The sequence below is a fragment of the Pygocentrus nattereri genome, chromosome 26, assembly GCF_015220715.1.
Source record: "Pygocentrus nattereri isolate fPygNat1 chromosome 26, fPygNat1.pri, whole genome shotgun sequence".
NCBI classification, from domain to species: Eukaryota; Metazoa; Chordata; class Actinopteri; order Characiformes; family Serrasalmidae; genus Pygocentrus; species Pygocentrus nattereri.
The window spans coordinates 17,109,940-17,131,677 of record NC_051236.1 but is presented as its reverse complement, the minus strand read 5'-3'; the positions used below and the strand labels follow the sequence as shown (position 1 = coordinate 17,131,677).

The 21,738-nt window shown below is 40.3% G+C and overlaps 1 protein-coding gene across 2 annotated transcripts in view; it reads left to right on the top strand.

The window, feature by feature from the left end:
- Window positions 1-16,811, top strand: part of srgap3 (SLIT-ROBO Rho GTPase activating protein 3) — a 126,749-nt gene extending 109,938 nt beyond the window's left edge. For both annotated transcript variants that reach the window (XM_017712643.2, XM_017712642.2), the window contains exons 19-22: window positions 5,321-5,501; window positions 6,635-6,784; window positions 7,499-7,814; window positions 10,495-16,811. In XM_017712643.2, the coding sequence (XP_017568132.1) occupies window positions 5,321-5,501; window positions 6,635-6,784; window positions 7,499-7,814; window positions 10,495-10,929 (1,082 nt within the window). In that variant the 3' untranslated portion in view covers window positions 10,930-16,811. The remainder of the gene's footprint in view (window positions 1-5,320; window positions 5,502-6,634; window positions 6,785-7,498; window positions 7,815-10,494) is intronic.
- Window positions 16,812-21,738: the final 4,927 nt, after the last annotated feature.

The following is a 21,738-nucleotide window of genomic DNA, read 5'->3' as shown; positions in this document are numbered from 1 at the left end:
TTGGATTTGGTAATATAGCAGATACAGAACCATAAAAACATCATAAACCATAAATAATTATGACAACTGTGCTTTTTAAAACACTGTTACCTTCTTTTAAAAATGAAAAAGTTATGGTTAATAGCATGCTGCTACAACTTCAGTGCAAAGCATGTGCCATAAGATGTTTACATAGTTAATCTCAACAGTAAACGGTAGTATACAGTTGTAGTGATAGAGGTAATAACTGTAGTTAACTTCCTGTAGTTAAATGCTTTCAGTGTGTATTAGTACTATTTATAAATATTCAGGCTGTGTTAAAGATGCAGCAATAATGCTGAAAACTGTGATCATTTGGCCCTTATCAAGATTGTAATTTTTTATCCTGTATGTTCAGGGTTGGGATGTAACCAAATACAAGTATTCTAAAATGTATGCATCTGTGTTTAGTTTCAAAGTTATACTTTGAAAAGGCCATGATGAGCTACTCATTAGTCTCAGTATTACTAAACTCTGTTAAAGCCTGAGTAGACTGATAAATTAATGTTATGAGCCTGTCATTAGTCTCAGTATTACTAAACTCTGCTAAAGCCTAAAAAAAGCCAAAAAAGCTAACAATAAATAAGAAGTTTCCATAAAATTGTGTAAAAAGTTATGAAACGTCATTATTATTTTCATCTTGAACCGCTTAATCCAGATAGGGTCATGATAGCAGTTGGGAGAGCTCCCAGGCCAACTTGGAGATATGATCCCTTCAGCTGGTCCCAGGATGGCCGCAGGGCCACCTCCCAGTAGGTCGTGCCTGGTAAACCTCCACTGGGATGCGGCCATTGGGCCTGAACCACCTCAAGTGGCTCCTCTCAATGCGGATGCGTATTCACAACCTCATTCATTCAGTCATTCCCAAAGCTCATAGGTGAGGGTAGGGATGTAAACTGACCAGTAAATAAAAAGCTTTGCCTTATGGCTCAGCTACCTCTTCACTACTGCAGTTCGGTACAGCAACTGCTTCCACCAGTCCCAGCCTGCGGCCAATCTTGTGATCACTCTTCACATCACTTATGAGCAAGACCCTGAGATACTTAAACAGGTTTGTGTAAAATAAACTTATGAAACTTGTTACAGCAAGAAGGCTACAGAATGCACCACTAAATCCAATACAGTCGATCATCCAAGGCAGTGAATTCCATTATTTTCCAGTCATACTTTGCACTGTCGATTGTAAAGTTTTTTCCTCTGGTTACAAACACTTTTGACATACTTTCTATTCTGCTGTTGTTTTGTTGCATTATATGTATTGAGTATGTTTTTAAGTGGTATCAAATCTATAGTATATAAGTTCATGGGCATTGTACCCCTTCTTGATACTCAGGAGGAACAGTGATTACAAATCTCTGGTCTAATGTTCCTCATAGGAACCATGAAATAGGCCCACAAAGCAGTTCATCTGGTGCTGCTCAAACCATTAAAATATGTCTGGCAGAAAGACACAGTAGAGTGAAGGGAACAAACAGTGTTTTTAATAAAAAGTTTTGTGTTGGATTTTGACGCTTTGTCCTATTCTAGCTTAGTTACAGGCTGTGAGAAATGGGTTCAGTATTGCTGTTGATGTTATTCTGTAGTCAGTGGTTTGACTGACAGATCACTCAGCCAGTCAGATTGCCATTCTGTCAGCAGAGATGGAGCAAGGGTTCTCATTGGCTGGCAGGCACTGAGGAGATAACAAGGCTGATCTTAAATAGAACTTGACTGCTGACGGTTACAAAAGGGCTTGGACAAGATGTGCTCAATTTCTCTTCTCTCTTTTTCTCTGTCTCTCTCTGCCCCCCCCCTCTCTCACTCTCTCTGTCTTTGTCTTTCTTTCTCTCTCCCACTTCTCTGAAATGTTAATCTGTTGGCAAGATTCTTGTTATTTATTTTATCAATGAACAGTGAGCGGAAAATGCCATTCTTATCTCCACCTTTTTCCTCTAGAGATGCTTTTTAACTGCTCCTCATCTGCCTTTTATCTCTCTGTTCTCGTTCCCTTCTCGCTTTCACTCTGCTGCCTTAGCTCAGGGTTTACAAACAGGCCTCAGGGGCTTCCACCTTCAGCTGTATTTCCTCTCTGCCCCTCCACTCAGTGACTTGTAAAGTGAAACATATACGCAGATAGAAAAAAAAACTCTAGTGTAAGTGTTATTTAGCATTTTGCGCTAACTCTGCTGCCAGCTGGAAATATGGGAGTTTGGAAATAACACTGGTACAATGTTTATTAGTAATTAATCGCAATACATTTTTAAATGACCATTTACCTACTTTTGTTTTTTCTTAGAATTAGCAGACTGTTTTTTTTTTGTTTACAGTAACTTTAAAAAAGAATTTTTGATCATATGCAGATAAGTTAAAACATCCTCTTCTGCAGCATTTCTTAATCCTGCTCCTGGCAAAACAGCAGTGCATCATTTCAAGTATTCCTCGACTCAACACAACTGGTCCAGCTCATCAGCTGATTATTGATGCAGTGAAAACTATGCAGTGCTGAAGGTTTTATTTGCCAAGTTTAACGTGGAAAAGAAAACCATAAATCATAAAATGTGCCTTAACTTTTGCACAGGCCATATTGGAGAGCAATCCATATCCTCCAATATAGAAGAAAAAACAGTGTTTTGTTATCAAAATAGTCCTTTCTTGCTCATTTTTATGCACACATTAATTAAAAAAACATGCTATTTATTATTTTATTATTATTATTGTACCGCGACCCTATCTGGATTAAGCGGTCAACAACAACAATGAGGATGATGATGATGATTATTATTATTATTGCTTATTTAGGAAATTAAACTAACAAGCATGAAATCTGCCCCGGTTATTTCTCTACGCTGCGGTGCGCCAGAATAAAAGCCCTGTGCAAATAAAAAAGCACTGATATTGGATCGGTACATGGCATCAGCCAATACCCAGAGAAAACTGGAATCGCTACATCTCTACATTAAAGACACTGAGAATGATTTAGATCTACCCTGCAGACAGCAAGGGGACAAGAGAGCCCACCACAGTCCAGTGTCAGTAACACTGCAGACAAAGCTTTGAACTCCTGTGTTCAGACCTGTAGCTTAATTTTAGAAGCAGATGTGCTGCCTCTCTTTTTTCACTGCCTTCAGAAAGTGCTGAGAAACTGCAGTTAGAACTGCATATTGAATTTATACATGTTGAATATTTTGCAATGCCATAGCCATCAGATTTTAGAGCATTTCCTATCAAGCTATCTAAATATCCAGTTATCTAACTATCCAATAACATTGTGTTTTAAACAATCACAGTGCTGTGGCCACTATGGGTCTGCCAAAAGACAGCAGCATAAAAGCTTATGTGTATGCCTCTTTATCTCTATTATAAATCCTGTTTTTCCAGCATATGCTTCTCAGAGAGATTATTACTCCAGTACTGCCTGCTGCACACCGAATAAAGTCTGTCTGTCTGTCCATTCTCTGTCCACTCTGTGTCTGTAGGTAATTTCACCCTTGGCTAAAGCTCTTAATGGAACTGATTGGCTTTGCTGGTTGAATTGGAGATTCCCCTCTGAGAGGCTATTTATTCAGTGCATGTGTTTAACCCCCGCTGACCTGGCTGTCTGTCCATGTCTGCCACAGGCAGAGCTGAACACTGGCCTGCACTCTGTTCACACTAATGACACTGAGGGGGACTGATGTGACAGGTTTGATAGGTTTTTGATAGAGCCTGATTTTCACTTTGCATTTTGAACAGTGTTGCTATGCAAAAAGATATTTATTACAGCAGGAAATGGAAGCCCACCCCCTGGTGGGTACTGTTGTGATATGAGGCTTTTTGGGGCTTGTAGTCTGGCTTAAAGTCAATCTGAAATCTAAACTGACTTTTAATAGCTTCTTATGTCATGTCTCTGGTCATATTAAGCGTGATTCATCATATCATGTACTTCATCTTTTATACTGTATCTCTGCACCAGTGGACAGAGCCCACCCCCACCTGTCAATGAAACAAAAATGCTCCACTGGCTCAGAGATTTTCTCTGATACCAGGTTCCATTTTAAAAACCACAGAGTACTGAAGGAAAGTGTGTTATGATTCCCAACAGTAGTGAGTGGCATGGCCAAAAATGTATATCAAGGTGCAATTAATATTAGATGCTTAAATAAACCTATTTTTGTAGGTTAACAGTGGCTTAATGGGATGTCCCTTCACATTTGAATAAGCAGCATTTTTTACAACCAGTGAAAATCTGAAGTAGTAGTACTAGGACCACATGCCAGGCAAAAATGACAATCTTTCAAATCTGAATTTTTACGCAGCTTAAGCTCGCTTTTTATTTGCCAGCTTTTAGCCCCACTCCCATTTCTTCTTTTTACCCCTACCCCTTGTTTTTGAGTGTCACCCTAACCTCTTGAGACTACAAGAAGTTACAAGAAGTAGTGGTTGAAATCTTGCCCTACAAAATGCCCTACTTAACCCTCAAACTGGAAAAAAACCCATTGCTTCATTAACAGGTTACTAGTGCTGCTCTGTAGGCAACCCGGCCCATCTTCAGTGATAACTGAGAAGGGAAAAGTTCAGCCTCACTGCTGGGCTTTAGTTACATTTAGGGCATCATACGCTTTCAGAGAGGGGGTATAAGACAATTATTATTATCGCCCACTGCTAATTCTTCACTGATATGAAGCTGAAGTCAGCTGTTCACTAGCTTCTTGTTTGAATTTTCCCGTTTCTCCTTAAATGGTGCAGCAGTTACATTCTGGCGCTTTAGGCGTAAATATTGCTGGACTATTTAAGGTGGAACGGGAAAGTTAGCCAGCTAGCTACCGAGACATTAGCATGCTATTAGCGATTTTTTGTGTTTGTTATGAAGAAAATGGCCATAATACATTGAAACCACATTAAACTATGTATTTAAGATAATACAATGGTTATCTGAATTTATTAACTGAAAAAATACATTTGTGTTGTTTTTTTGTTGCTGGTTTTTCTTTTTTTTTGCCGCTTGTTTTTTTTTTCTCATAACACTCCGTTTGAAGTGTGTCTCTGAAAAACATCTGTTTGGAGGCCCATGTAGCACTAACACTGTGCCCTACCCCTCTATCTCAACAAAAGTTGGGACACCCTAACCCTAGATGTGAACGTTCAAAACAGAGGGGCTAAGTGGTAGGGGCAAGGAGTGAAATGGGTTTGGGCCTGAGTGTCTGTGGCTGTGTGCATGTAAGAGTATGAGTGTGTGTGTGAGAGAGAGAGTGTGATTATGTAGCTTTCCCTTTATTTTTTGTCTTTCTGTATTCCTTTACATTCATTTTCTCTTTGTCTATCTCTCTCTCTCTCTGTCTCTCAGAGGTGGAGCAGATTGAAGCCATTGCTAAGTTTGATTATGCCGGGCGGAGCCCGAGGGAGTTGTCCTTTAAAAAGGGAGCATCGCTGCTGCTATACCACCGGGCGTCGGAGGACTGGTGGGAAGGGAGACACAACGGGGTTGATGGCCTCATACCTCACCAGTATATTGTAGTGCAGGACTTGTGAGTGCACACACACCTCGACACTGCTATGAATTCTGTACTAAGGTCTCCAAGGAAGTTTTGTTGGGAGACTTTTTAACAATAGCATCAGACATAGCGGTTAGACAGAGGGCCAAGCCTCGAACACATAGTGTAAGAATGACTGTCTCTATATTAGCACCCTCGCATTCAGATCTAGTTATGTAAGAAGGCACAGCACAAAATATGCTGTGATGGCACCTCAAAATGTGCACAGTCTGTATTATCTGGATTATTATTTTCTTAGCTAGAGTAAAATAAGATCCCTGTTTTGGTGGAAAAGAACTTGACAGCATATTTCACTGCACCTTGTAAACCGTGCATCTCGGAAGCGAACAGTTAGTTTGTGATATAAGCTGTCTTAGTAAATCAAACATTAAATTCAGGGATATTATGTGTGAATATTGTTGTCCCTTTAAGGCACATATTGCGCTGGTTCTGCCCTTGTGCATACATTTGTCCTTCTGTCTTATGGTGCAACAAACCATGTTTGTAATTAAAAATAGTTGCCCCATAGTAGATATTATTTAATAATATTAGAAATTAATTAAAGTAATTAATTAAAGCAATTAATTTGTGATTAAGTGCAACATGAAACCTTAGAATTTTTAATTCGGGTTGGAGGTGATTGTATTGTTTGGCACAATTGATCATTCTTTTTAAAAGTACACTTAATACACAGATGTGATAGAAACTGTTTACACAGTAATGGAATATAGCCAGTTACGACACAACAGGCCTTTTTCTTGGCTTTCTGCATTTGAAAATGGATAGTTCTTTTGATATCTTTGATAAGTACAGTGCTTCTGGTGTCAGTAAGTCTGTAAATTTGCTCTGTTTGAAAACAAATAAAGTCACTAAAGAGAAACATTAATGTTTTAAGAATAAAAATGACCTGTCTTTGAGAGGACATGGAGCCAGGGAAGCTATCCAAGATTACTCTCTGAAAATGTTAGTCAAGTACATAAGTGAAATGAAGTGAGCTTTATGTTATCATTTTCAGACAGATGCTCAACTAAGTGAAGCTGTGAATAGATGAGACTATACCAGCCAAAGCACCTGTCACAGTGTCACCCTGCATAACACTAAAGCTCTGTCTTCACCTCCTCTCTCAGGGATGACGCCTTTTCTGACAGTCTGAGTCAGAAGGCAGACAGTGAAGCGAGTAGTGGACCGCTGTTGGATGATAAGGCCTCATCCAAAAACGACCTCCATTCACCGTGTGAGCAGTCACCTGATTACAACTTCAGTGGGGTGATGGGCAGGTGAGTACTGAAAGCACAGATGGAAGAATAAAGAGGACAAGCGCTGGTATTTACTCCCATAGAGTTTGTCATGTGTCTTTATTGACACTGAAGGTAGTTTTTTAAGGACAGTATACACTGCCTATCAAAAGATTGGGAACAATTACCTTTTTCAGCAGGTTTGCAATAACCTTCTTTTATTGTACTTTTGCCCTTGAGGTTCACTTATAATATTTGTGTAGTCTTATGTCACAATTATGTAGTCATATGGTCACAGCTCATTTGTACACAACTATTTTTCAATCTCTTTTTGTTCCTGTCATTTTGTTATTTTGCCTTTCAGATCTTAATGATTGAATTATACATATATTTAGAAAATACAGAAAGTTCCCTTTAATAAAAAAATGGAAAATTAAGCATTATTCTGAGCAAAGGTTTTAATGTCAGTGTATAAAGTCATATATTTTGTAATAGTGCCTAAGTGCACTGTTCAAATCTAACTGTGGCTGCATTCTGTTTACACTACTATGAAAATCAGTGTTGCCAATATTGTAAACATAAGGGACATTTACTGAGTCTACAGGTTTCTTCAGCTTTCTGGGAGCTTAGTCTGGTTTCACTACATTAAAAAACTACTGAAGAAACTCAGGTGTTATCAAAGAGAGTTTAACTGTTACTATTAGTTGCTGCTGTTATTGGGCTGTGATTAACTGTGTGGATTATTGTCATTGTCAGGGTGAGACTGCGTTCAGATGGCGCTGCTATTCCTCGCCGGCGGAGTGGTACAGAGAGCCACAGCCCTACACGTGGCACGGACACTCCCCCTCGCGCTGCTGCCTGCCCCAGCAGCCCGCACAAGGTGGCAGTGAGCAGAGGCCGAGTAGAGAGTCCTGAGAAGAGACGGCTGGGCACATTTGGCAGTGCTGGCAGCATTAATTACCCCGAGAGAAAAGCCTATCCTGAGGGCCACCCATTGAGGCCCGGATCAGGGGCCACACGCCACAGCAGCCTTGGAGACCACAAAAGCCTGGAGGCCGAGGCCTTAGCTGAGGTGAGGACCATGACTTAGATTGTTTTTGTTTTTATTGCTAGTGACGTCCAGACAAGTTATAAATTGAAGGAAATACCAGCATAAAGCGTTGATGAAAAGATATTTCAGATGTTTTGATGATAGGAAAGCGCTGTCTAATACTAAAATCTTCCATAGCTGTTCAGTTGAGTTGAGATTCTGTGAAAGTAGGTCATAGCATATCCATCCATCCATCTTCTAAGCCACTTCTCCCTCAGGGTCACGGGGGGGTGCTGGAGCCTATCCCCACCGGGCGGAAGGCAGGATACACCCTGGACAGGTCGCAAGTCCATCGCAGGGCGGTCATAGCATATGATTTATAATATTTTCATACTGCAAATTCATTCTGTGACCTCTTTGTGCACCTAGAAGATAATACTCCCATCATTACTTTGCATTGATTTGCAGTGACCCATCCCTCTAAGGTGGCAAGTGATCTCAAACGATGCCAGCAAAATGCCTGCCACACTATTAAGTCACCAGACCCTCTCAATGTAGGGATCAAGCATTTATGCCTGTGCCGTTGTTTTGATATACACTACACATGCACTCGCATACTAGTGAATAATAAGGTGAAGGACAACTCATCTGACCATATAACTTTTTCACCGTCTTGTAGATCAATGTCGATGACAGTCGGCAATACAAGTTGTTAAGAAGAGCCATTTTGTCATTTCAACAAAAATCAAACCACCTTGGGAGCCATAACATTTTATGTTCATTTTATTTTAGCTGTAAATATGCCTCAATATGTGCTAATATTTTAGTATAGACTAAAAAATCTAAACGAAAGTGCACACACAGTTTGCTCTGCTGTAAGTTATAGTTCAGCTGCTGCCGCTTTTCTCACGTCTCCAGCAGGACACTTTTCCGCCAAAGAGGAATAGTTTCTTGTAAATGTTCTCTCAACATTTAATTTTTTAGCTGAAGTCTTTTCATTCGTCGTTCTATTTTTCATGTTTCACCATGATGCCTAAGGCACCAGAATGTAACTACTGCACCATTTACAGGAGAATTTGATAAACAAGCGCACAAATGAGAAGCTGACTTCAGCCTAGCAACTTTTTAGTGTTTGACAGTTTCTCATTGCAGATGTAGAGTGCTTATAAATGGAGATGCAACAGGGCAGTGAAAGAGCTGCACATTGCCAACCCCTGGTCTATGATTTTTACACCCCTGGATTCTCAAATGTGCATTAATTCCTCTTAAAACACTAGCCAATTGAACACTCTTTGTGACTGAAGCTGCTGTCATCTGTGCCTCTGTCATGAACCCTTTTTCAAAATCACTTATATCTTTCTTTCCATCGTGATGCAAAATCATGGTCACTTGGGCCTGCTCAGCATTTGATTACATGCCACAGAGCATAGCAGGATGTTAGTTGTCTGGAAGCATCTGCATTTGTTATATTTCTGCACATGGTTTTTTCTTTTAATTTGTCACCAGTTTATTGTTGCTGTATAATACTCACACTATAAATACAATTTCAATGTTTTATATATGTGTGTGTGTGTGTGTGTGTGTGTGTGTGTGTGTGTGTGTGTGTGTGTGTGTGTGTGTATGTATGTATGTTTGAGCTTCTGTTAATAAGAGCTTCCAGGCCTTCTGGAAGAATTACTAAGAGAGTTCTTGTGGCGTTGAGCATTACTGAGTATAAGCTGTCATTGATTCATCCAAATCAATCAGCATTAGTTTAATAGCAAAGACAGGGGCACAGGTCTCTTTTAGATGACTCACTCCATTTGTGATTAGTTAATGGCAGGAAAAAAAATTATGTTTGGTTGCAGAATGGAAGCATTATGTTTAAGCCAGTAGAGATGTTATAGAGATGTTATTTTTATGTGCAAGTAATATTGTTAATTTTGGAGTTTTCTCTGATCATTCTTTCAGACCGGAGAGGCAAGACATGATTAAATTCTTGCTATGATGTTTAATTACTCAGATTAATATGAGATCTAGAAGTCAGCAAGTGTGTGGTGGGGGATGGAAGTTATATTAAATTGCCATTGTCATGGTTTAATTTGTTAATTGTGAGAACGAGAGAGAGAGAAGATAGTATTAAAAGTGAATTGGTGGTGCTGAGTGTCTACCCTATCTCTCACTCATCATGCCTGCTGTCAGAGTCAGTGTGGTATATGCTTCCTAGTGCATTTGAGTATGTGTGTACACGCATGCATGGTTTTACTACGCTTATCATCATAGCTTTAATATAGCTTGTGGAGTCATAAGGCAGGCCAGAGCCCATTGGTTTGAATGAGGGCAGACAAGCATTAGTTTTATAGCATATGAGGCCTGGCTGAAGCGGTGTGTAAATGTCATAGATAAAGTACAGCAGTGACATACGGGACTTATGAGATAAATATAACGCAAAGACTAGCTCAGTGAAGCCCAAGTGCAGATCACAACCATAAATCTGTCCTGTGGAGTGCAGGGTACATTCAAGAAACTTAAGATTTTCAAGAAAGTAATAAGAGTCTGTTGCTGAGAATGAGTGTGAGGTTTCTGCAAGGCCCATTAACTATTATCTAGATGCTAGGTCAGATCCTGCACATTCAAAAAGGGCCATTACAGTGAATTGCTATACTTGTTACCATGATAATTCCAGTTAGAGTTTTATTTCAGAGTGGACTGTAATGTGTTTGTAAATCTGTCTGACCTACAGGACATAGAAAAAACTATGACCACTGCTCTCCATGAGCTCCGGGAGCTAGAACGTCAGAATACAGCCAAGCAGGCTCCGGACGTGGTGCTGGACACTCTGGAACCCATGAAGAACCCTGTGAGCTCAGAACCGGCCAGCCCTTTGCACACCATCATGATCCGTGACCCAGACGCAGCGCTGCGGCGTGGAAGTAGCTCCACGTCAGAGATGATGACCACCTTCAAACCGGCACTCTCCGCAAGGCTGGTTGGTGCCCAGCTCAGACCTCCACCTATGAGGCCGGTGCGGCCTCCCCCAACCCAACACCGCTCCAGCAGCTCCAGCTCGTCCGGTGTGGGCAGCCCAGCAGTCACCCCCACTGAGAAGGGCTTTCCCAACAGTTCAGCCACAGCATCCTCCTCAAACACAGGAGATAAACAAGGAGGCAGCATGTAGCCCCACCAGGGTTGGGGTCAAAGCTGGATGTATAGCTTACAACCCTGGTGAGATTGCATCAAGCATATGAAGACCAAAAGGAGGGGAAAATGCTCCCCAGTCTTTTTTTGTTCTTATTCTAGCTTTAGATTTTTCAAATTCTGAATCAGTCTCAGAACACTCCAGAAGTGAGCCAAGGTTGCTATGGCGACAAGGCGTGTGAAGTATATCAGCTAGCGTTCTGTGAAACATGATGAAAGGTGAGGTGGAAAAGAAGAAAGTTGGGAAAGAATAAATGTGTCTTGGTATATAGATGTGTGTACACATACAGTATATGCGTATGTATAAGCCTGTTACACATATGTGTATATAAATATGCATACAGTATATAGTAACACCTCAGAGCTTAGTTTTTTTTCCTTCTTTTTTGTTTTTTTACCTCACGTACTATTGATTGACCCTCTCTGGCAAGTCTTTTGCTTTTCACCATGGACTTAATGTAGATAGAGCAATACTAATTGAGTTTAGCATTTGTTTCTCTCTGCACTGGTCAGCCAGAGTTGTTCAGTTATTGAGGGGGAGGAGCTCCTACTTAGTCCCTCCCCCAAAACAAGACTTTCCATTTAAAAGAAGACTGTCGCTCAAAGACTGCCCACATGGCTACCTTTGAGCTGTTGTAAATAGAAATATACTGTACTTGAACTTGTAATGCCTTTTGTTTTGTAGTATAAGGGATGTTCAGCAACATAACAACATAGCCAAGTTGTAAACATATATGAGATGCAGAATCTGAAACCAATATACATTACCAACTAATTGTAAGAAACCTGTGGTAAAAAAAGTAGTTTAACTTGTATATACTTTTTAAGTAGGTTCTTTTTTTAATTGTTAAACATGTACATTTGTGGACAGAACAGGCAAGAATGGCATTTATCCAAAAAACAACAATCACAACCAGCAAGCAAAGAAATGATTGATCAGTATCGGTACTTCATGTAAGCAATCTGAGCCATTAATATTAGTTCTGACTACATTTAACTTCATTCCTGTTTATTTTTTAACTAAAGTACTAAATGCATTCAAACGGAGTCCGTTGTTCTTACATGAAAAATTCACAGATGAACTGGCATAAGCATCTTTCATTTCTTTAGATATCTTTTGTTTCAAACATAATAAACTTATTTTGCCTTCAAAACACATCCTCAGTTGACCTTAAGTCCTAATATTGGTTGGCTGTGCCCAAGCTAAATGTAGCTGTTCTATGTAGCAAGTATAGTGTACATCACAGTTTCTTCTTCTTTGTGCTTGTAGGTGGTTTCATAGCCTAATTCAATATTCATAGAAGGACAAACAGCTACCACAGTTATATTTCAGATTATTGCTTCATTTGTGAAGTATTTGAAATAGCATACAAACATGCACTAAAAAATAGGGCTGGGAACACATTGATTTATTAAAAACTATCAATAGCAGCCATGAAATTGGTAATTAGATTTCATTATTTACATACACATTTACATACATGGCATAAGTGAGTGTCACACTAGTACATTGCTACATTAGTATGTTGCATTCTTCAGCAGAGTTTACTAATTAGTCTTCATGAGGTCTTTTCATGCTGTTTTACAGATTTAGCGCACTGAAAGCTTCACATCAAGTCCAGTGTACCTCTTATTTAACCCTGAGAAAGTGGGAAGAAAAAGGAAATAAATGTATGCATTAAGTGGTAACTGCAAACAAGTTACCCTTTTAGCAAGTGCAACTCAAGTGTTCAGGCAATGGTAAATCAATCCATTCTACTTAAAAAAAAAGATGAAAAATGACCAGTTTCTCTGACTCACGCAGGAGCAGAAGCTCTGACGCGGTGTCTCAGTGTGTGTAGGTGTGTTTAGCTCTGTTTCAGCTCCAAGCTGTTAAAATGAGCAATCCAACGAGCATCCATGAGCTTGGAAACAAAAGCGACACAAAAGTTAATGTTTGTGTTTTCAAAACTTGATGTGGGTTTTTTCTAAGCTATTTTTTGCTTCTGAGGCTTGGACTTAAAGTAAAATGGCCTTGGGCATGTTGGGAGTAAACTGTCCTGTACTGAATATGTAACTGGAAAACACCCAAGGTATTAAAAATACCCAAGGTATTAAAAATAGATTATATGATTAATGTCAGACATATGTATGATTTCATCCTAGTTTATTGATTTGTTATTAATTGCTTAGAACCATCTATGACCAAGTTTGAATCACTGTTATTGAACATTCCAGCATCTGATGTATTTTAAGCCTAGATTCAACTCTTGCTCCAGGCACAGAATCAAGAACTAGTCCTAGAGTTAGCTACATGCATACATTATCATGTTAATGACATTACTCAGATATGTTAACTAATTATCATAAATCATGAATATTCAGGTTACCTAGTATTCATGTCACTAAAGAAGTGAAAGGGCTCTACTATGCTGTATCTCTAGCAGATGGAATAAGTAAACATTAGCTAATTAGTTCAGCTTTTGATTTGACTGTAAATCCAGGCTGCATGGTCTCTGATGACATTCAGAGATGTGTTCTAACCCCAGACTGAGGAATTACACGCTGTAGTTCACCAGCTCTTACTGGGAGCATCTCAGCTGCCCTCAATCTGTCATATAATTTCCAGTTCATCTTTAAACTGGTTTCCAGTCATCCCCTCCTCCCCCGCTGCTCTCAAAGGGGGGAATTCCCGCTCTGGCACGAAAATTGTCCAACTGACCCACTTATCCGCTTCAGTCAATTCAGCTTTAATCTCATCTTCAGCACAGATAATCAACCACGTCTGCATTTCTGCCTTCTTAATTGCCACCTCTTGCCTGTTCCGCTCGAATCTACAGTATGTAAATGCTTGTATAGTGGCAAAAAAATGAAAGAAAGAAAAAAAATCTGCTGGGAAAAAAGTACTGTTACTGCACACTTCTCTTGATTACAAATGTGATGTGATGATGTGAGAGTCAAGCCCTTGTCTTAATGTATCAACAGCACAGACGTCTTGCCTTCTTTCTTTGTCTTGCTATTTAAGCCTTTTGTTTTTTTGTTTTAAACACACATCTCTGTGTGAGTCTTACCCGTTTAATGTGCCATACTTCTTTTATTTTGCACTATGTTTTATTCATGTAATTGGGAATTACTTGTACCTTTTCTTGCTGCTGGCATTTTGTGTCAGCATTAGCACCCGGTAATTAGCTGTAGCTAGCAGCTGGCTCGCGTCTGGACACCTCAGCCTTGCCCCCTGCATGGACTTTCATTCTGCATGTGAGGGAGGCAGACGTGCATGTGCTTCCATAAGCTATTACACCACCACCTGCAGTGAGACTAGTCAAAGGCAATGCTGTGGTGCATAACACATAGTGAGTCCCTCAAAAAGAAAAACAAACATCGCCAAGATGTGGAGATCCATCTGTCCATATTAAAGAAGCTGCAGCATTATTTTTTTTTACCTAATTACCACCTGCTGCTTGTGTACTGTATGGTCAGTTACCATAGGCAGTGCATTTCTGTAAACTTTGCAAGGATTGTAAAACTCACTGACTCAAAATGCACTTATAATAGAAGGCAGTGGGCAGTTTATGAATTCTATCAATAAACATCTATGCAAAACACATGTTTGTAGAAGAATTTGGTGAATAATACAGTCAAAAGTATTTGTAAATTAAGCTGTAAATCTGTATAATTTATTCTTTTGGAGATGAGACTAACTTCCAGAGGGAGAACAAAATTCACCAGTGTCATCAGTTTTCACGGGTTGCTTCCTAACGACACGTAAAAATACTTTTTGGCTAAACCGGTGTGGTGGTTTGACTTTGTATGGTGTGATGTAGGCCTACAGTACTCGCTGAGTAGAACTCCTAATCACCACATCACTCGCTCTGAGACCTCCCCCGACTGCCATTTGTTCCAAGACCTTCCCCTGATCTGGGATTAGTCCTAATTACCACAGCGTTTGTTCTGAGGGCTATTAGAGCTGCTAATACTGAGTTCTTTTTAAGGATACTTGAAACATTATAGTCATTGATACTTCAATTTTGTTTAGTTCTTTCGTGTTTGAATTATACTGCCAGCTTAAGGCCCTGGCATTGTTAGAGTTTCATTGTTGTACTTTTGAATTTGCGTTCATAGTCACATATTTCAAAAAATGATTCACTGACTTCAGCAGTTGCCCATTGAGTTCTATTCTAAGTGAGCTTTGAGTCATCGGCTCAGTTTTCTGTTCTTTTCTAAGTACAGGAAAACGTGGAAATGTTGTATGTGGTAATCAATGCTAAGGCACAAATACAGCAGACAGATTAAGCTGAAAATGTTGGCAAATTCCTCAAATTCTTTTAACCCATCCAGCCCGTCAGTGAGCGCAGTGTGATGATACAGAGTGGGACGCTCAGCTTCCAGACACTTAAAATTAGCCAGTGCTTTATTATAGTTACAATGTCTACAATAGACAATAGTTACAAGGCATCGGTTAGGACAGCATTCTAGACTTACGTACACCATGATGACCACGTAGTATATTGAATGGTGATGTTGATTAGTTGTCTATTAGATAGGTGCGGTTCCATCCCTCTGACCATGACCGTCCAGCCTCAGTTTGTATGGAAAGGCCTAAGGCTGCACCTTTTGTCCTACACCAGTTACTGCACTGCTCTCTGGTGGACAGAAAGGGCACTGTCCATCCTCCTCATCTCCCTCTGCTGGTGAATGCTGGTATTTAGAGGTTTAATTATAGGGATTTTTCAGAAGGCCATTGAGTTTTTTGCTGTCTGTCTCTGCAGGTTAGGACCTTTCAAAATTAGCATTAAAGAGCTGTTAGCAGTTGGAATGCATTGCCATTGCTTTGCACAATGCACTGCATGGTCTGTGTTGAAAGCCAACAAGTTCATGGAGCCCTTCTCTGTACCAAAAACATTCAAATTGATTTTGTAGGTTTATTTTTCTAGTTTTTCTGTCACTTTTAGTATCATTGAAATAATTATGTTTGAACAAATCTGATCCTAGTGTCTCCAAATATAAGCACAAACAGGAAATTGTGATGAAAGATGACTGTGTGATCTAAATGTAACGGGAAAGACACTCTTAGTTATCTTTGAGCCTTTGAGACAGTGTATGTTGACTTTCGTCAGCTGTTTTATCATCAGTGCTTTTGTGATTTATCACCTTCTAATCACATAACGTGTCCCGTCTTATGAAATCCTCACATATCACTGATCGCTAATGTAGGAATTTTCGACCTTCTTGCTGGAATCATGAAAGCTGCCGTCCATATCAACTGAAGTTTTTGGTATTTGCCATTTGTTTGTTCACCTCTTCATCATCTTTATCTGCATTTCCTAATTCCTTTCATTCCTGTTTTCTCCTCGAATGAGCCCAGACTGTGCTGTGTAAAAGCTGCGTTTGACTTTCTGCTCTTGTAATCCCTCCACCCAAGCTAATGCATCGCAGTATTTAAGGCCTAGTCAGATCTTCTATGGTACTTGCACGAATACTGATTACTGAGGCACTTGGTGCACCCCTGTCCTTTATAGACTGTATGTGGACTGTAAATTCTGGAAGATTTTTTAGTTTGGGAACGTATGCTATAACGGGTGTGTATTGTACGTATGCTAAAACTGTATGTATGCTAAAGTAACATAGGCTTTCTCCTTCTCTAGACAACAACATTCATAAGACCAAACTTGCCGTCCGTCTGTACTAGTGGGTTGTGAATATTGACATTCTGTTTTTTGCCCTCCTCTTGACACTTTTGTCTAGTGATGCTGTTTGTTAATGACTGTTTGAATGGTTGAATCCTCCCTGTGATGTAGGTTAACTGTACACCATGCCACTGTTTGGATGTGAAAAATATTCAAGTCCAAAATAAAAACGAATTAACTTTTTTTTGATCTCCTATGAAATTGTTACCGTGCAGTCCTTTTGTGCATGAATGTATTTCGATTCATTATATTTGTGTATTAATAACTGCATTTTGACAGAAAGGACACACAGAGTCACTGATTTGTCTTCAGCACCATAACATCACAATGCTAATAAGTGCCCTCTTGTTGAGAATATTAAAGGTCTGTTAAAGGTGAGTGAATGACTGATAGTCACTGTCTAAGCAGTCCACAGCAATGAATGTGGCAATACTGGAAATCCTATTCATATCATTCTAAAAGCCATATAATTACGTAGTGTTTGCCTTTAGTCATGTAGTAGGTCATATATGCATCGAATAATGTGTCCTTCCATGACTTGAGATTCATATGTCTAAAGCCTGTCAGTGAGCTTTCTTTCTCTGTTTGGAATCACTTGGCAAACTTAGGAGACTCCACACGTTGTAGCCCCTTGTAGTGACGTCAGCACTGAAGCCTTTCACGCGTTTAAACCACCAAAAGATTATGAACTTAGATTTTTAACTGAAAAACTGACGAGTCATTATTTGAGCAAAACCATCTTGAAAGTTCTTCCTTCCTGTCTAAGTAAGTAAATATTACCGCAAAATTCAGACACCACCCTGCATATATTTCATTTTCAGTCAAAATAGACATTAATTACGTGTTATTCCTGTTTCAGGAGGTGTTTCTGACCAAGATAGTAAGGAAGGGGGAAATCAAAGGGACAATAAATGAAAAACATGTCTCCAAAACTACAGTTTATGTAAAGACATGGAAAAAATAAGACTCCTTAAATCTGTGGAAGATGTTATAGATCATCAAAACTACAGGCCTTAACGCTGTCATCTGTGAGAAAGAGGAGAAACCCAGTCTCCACTCGTGCTTCAGATCGGAAAATATAGACAAGTGTTTCTGTCCATCCTTCCACTGTGAGACCTCAGCTTTATGGACCTGAAAGGATGTGTAGCTGCCAAGAAGCTGTTACTGAGAAAATATATAACTTGTTGAGGCTTCTTGTGTAACGTTCTGCTAGATGCGTGTTTTCTGCTTCTTCCTGCTGAAGAATGGCTCGTTTTAACGGTCTTTGTCTGCAGTACCGCTCTTCCCCACATGATGGCGATAGAGCAACAGCGTGATGCTGTCAGACGGACTCCGTGAGCTTGGGTAGTGAAGCGGAAGAGTTTGTGGTGCGGGTTGTTTTCCAAAGCTGGGGTAGTACCAAGAGTCCAGACCGGCGAGTCTTTCTTCCTTCATTAGCTTCCCACTAAGGCCAGTTCGGTGGAGAAAGCCTTTTGATTTCCTCTGAGTGCGAGGGCAAGATTTGCACCAGTCAATTATTCATTTGTCGCAGTTCATCAGAAAACAGGCGTATAGAGAGGCGGACGAACACAATCCCATTTGTCACACCTGACGGATCTTAATAAACGCGACGGGAACATGACAGTCATCGTTCTCCTGCCTTTAGACTGTCTCTCTGAGAGACTCATTACTTTCACTCAGCACACGATGTTCTCTGCCCACTGTCTCATCTTTTCACCTTCCGGGGAAATTCCGTGATGAACATCACAACGTCTTGTGTATTGATTCTCTGGTTTGCCAGCATGTATTAGACCTGTGATTTATGATTTTCACCTTTCAAGCAAGATATTCACTATTTCTGGCAATGTCGGTGCTTCATCAGTAACACAGGGCAGTAAACAGTGGATGCTGACGTACTTTATGGCACTTCTAAGTTAAGTGATACTTTTTTTAATCCCACAAGCAGGGAAATTCCACCTCTGCATTTAACCCATCACACACTAGTGAATACACACACACACTAGGGGGCAGTGAGCACACTTGCCTGGAGCGGTGGGCAGCCCTATCCACGGTGCCCAGGGAGCAATTGGGGGTTAGGTGTCTTGCTCAAGGACACGTCAGTCATGGACTGTCGGTGCTGGGGATCGAACCGACAACCTTCCGGTCACAGTGCCAGTTCCCTAACCTCCAGCCCACGACTGCCCCAAATTAGAGTATTTTTTTGTTTTAATAGAGTATTACAAGCTGCATATATACAATCAGTAAACATTAGAGTACATCATGGCCAGATTAGATATGGCCCCTATATACACTAGTGAGGGATAAGCGTCTTGAGGCGGGTTTGGGCAGCACGCAGTCCTTTAGCCCTGTGGGGCCTTTAGCACCGTGGAGCCTCTGTGTGCAGGCTGATGTCAGGGGGATAAAGCATGGTGGGTAAGTGGTAAATCTGCTGAAAGCTCCCAACTCTCAGCTTGACATGCAGCCATTTTCACGTATCTCCTCTCATTTTTATTCACAGACCACTCCACAGCTACACACCAGATTGCTTTTCTTTTGAAGTTTAGAGAGGAGAACACAAAACAGGGCGGAGTGCATCTCCTCCACCTGGACTGGAAGCCACTAGAGATGAGACAAGACAGTTGGACTTAAAGACATATTACACAGAGTGAAGTTACCAAAGTCCGGAGAGGGATGGGGGTCCGGAGAGGCCGTGAGCTGTTGCTATAATTTTTTGGCTTTTTTAGGTAGTGAGATACTAGCTCATTATCTCAAGAGAACAATCCAGAAAAATATTAGGACTTCCATAGAGAGGCCATGAGGTAGTTATAATTTTCTGGACTTATCTTGAGATCACAGCTTAATTGTCTTGTGATCTCAAGAAAACATACACACACACACACATTTTCTAAGCCACATATCCTTCTGGGTTGTGGGGGGAGCTGGAGCCTAAGCCAATGGCCATTGGGCAGAAGGCAGGAAACACCCTGGACAGGTTCTCAAGAAAACAGAAGTTTTTTTTATATCACAACTTATTTTTCTCAAAATGTCAAGATTATTAAGATTATCATGTTATCTTGAAAACAACTTTGGTTGTCTTGAGATCACAAAACCAGTTGTGCTTTCAAGAAAACAACATTTATTATCTTGTGATCACAAGACAAACAAGTTGTGCTTTCGAGAAAACAACATCTGTTATTTTGAGATCACAAGTCAAATAAGTTGTGATCTTGAGAAAACAACATTTGTTATCTTGAGATCACAAGGCAAATGAGTTGTGCTGTCAAGAAAACAACATTTGCTATCTTGAGATCACAAGAAAAATAAAACTCAAGATCTCAGAAGAACAGCCCAGAAAGTGAGAGTTCCCTCCTGGCGTCTCTGGATTCCTGTAAAAAGTAAAAAAGACACTGTGTCTCCATCACGGTTCCTCCTGCGTCTCCTTCACCTTGCTGTACAGAGCTGTGCAGGGTGCTGATTGAGGAAGAGTGGAGATCCAGAAGGTGATAAAACAACAACTCTTCCGTGCATGAAACTCAAAACAGCTGCTCATGAAGAACCTGCACAAAGCTACTCTCCAGTTTCATGTCTGCACTGTGTGCAATACACAGGCTTAAAGGAAGAAGCTCCAGGTTTTGGTGATTGAGTGAGAGAGTCTGTTTGACAGAACCTATTCACAGAGAGGCTGGCTCACTAGTCAAGTGTCAGCGTTCTTGACATTGCTGGATGAAACAGTTTTGTCATGAATCCAGTGCATTTTTTGTAACGTCACATAGCAATTACTCGACTTCATAATGACCATTTATTACTACAAAGTAATTCAGCTGTAGTATAAAGCAATAAGCCACATGAGACAGTGGGCCTGACGCACTAATCCTTTTGTGGCAGATTTGGGTGGAATTTGGACACATTCTGCCCACATGTTATGTATGAAACTGCTGCAGGAGCCTAAACGCTCAGTTTATGGGTTGTGTGCATGGTAAAGCGCAACACACTTCTCTCCCACATGCTTACAGTCGTATACTAATCTTCTACAGGGAACAAACTTAGCTGTGGTATTTTCCTGCTAATTTTATGTATTCGCTGAATTTAACATTTAAAAACTAACAAAATCTAAAATTGCCAAAACTTTTGCACAGACCAGATTTAATGTTTCAGAGTAAATAAACAGTAATTGTGCACTAAATTGTGCAGAAGTGTGTTCTCTGTAGAGATTTTGTACTTCTAAAATCAACAAAACATATCTTTTGAGCAGGGCGGCCAAACATTTCATACAACTGTAAACATGGGAGGGTTGATTACATATTCCGCTCGATTTACTGAAGTCCGAGCAGCTCATGGTGGTCGATTTTGCGCTGATGTGCTTTGGGGTCTGAAAGAACCTGCTGTTGAGAGACGTTCTTTAACAATGGTGGCAGACACAACTGAGAATGGCAAAGAAAGACAGCAGCCACTGAAAGAGTGCTGCCGCTGAAAGAATGTTTACAGTCAGAATAACACTGTTTAAACTTGTGAGAAGACGCAGAACAAAATCCGCAATATGTGCGCAGCCTGCATTACTGTTTCACAAACTGTTTCCTCAGCTGGAGTAAAATAACTCTGTAGATTTGGTGGAAATTCATTTCATTTATTAATACAGCTATTATGTCATCACTGAATGTTGCTGGCTCCATTATTTCACTGCACCTTTCAAACCCAGCGCCTCACGATTAGTGGACATGATTAATTCTGGTCATAAAATCAGATTGGCTGAGCCAGTTAGTCATTAGGGTGTTGTTTGGTGCTTGTTAGGCCATTGCTAAGGTGTTACTAGGTTGTTGTTATTGTTGTTGTTTTGATATCCCAAGGACTTGTTCAGACGTTTTTAGGCCATTGCTATGGTATCCCAGGTGGTTGCTTAAATGTTGCTAGGCCACTGCTCTGCTATTTCATGTGATTGCTAAGGTGTTGCTAGACCACTGCTATGCTATCTCAGATGGTGGCTAAGGCGTTGCTAGATTGTTCCTATGCTATCCCAAGTGGTTACTAAGGTGTTGCTAGGCTGTTGCCATGGTATCCACCATTCATTTGTTTTAGGAGAAAATGTCTTTGAATCAACACTATATGAAAACAACAGATCTGTGCAGTTAAAAAAGGACAAGTAATCT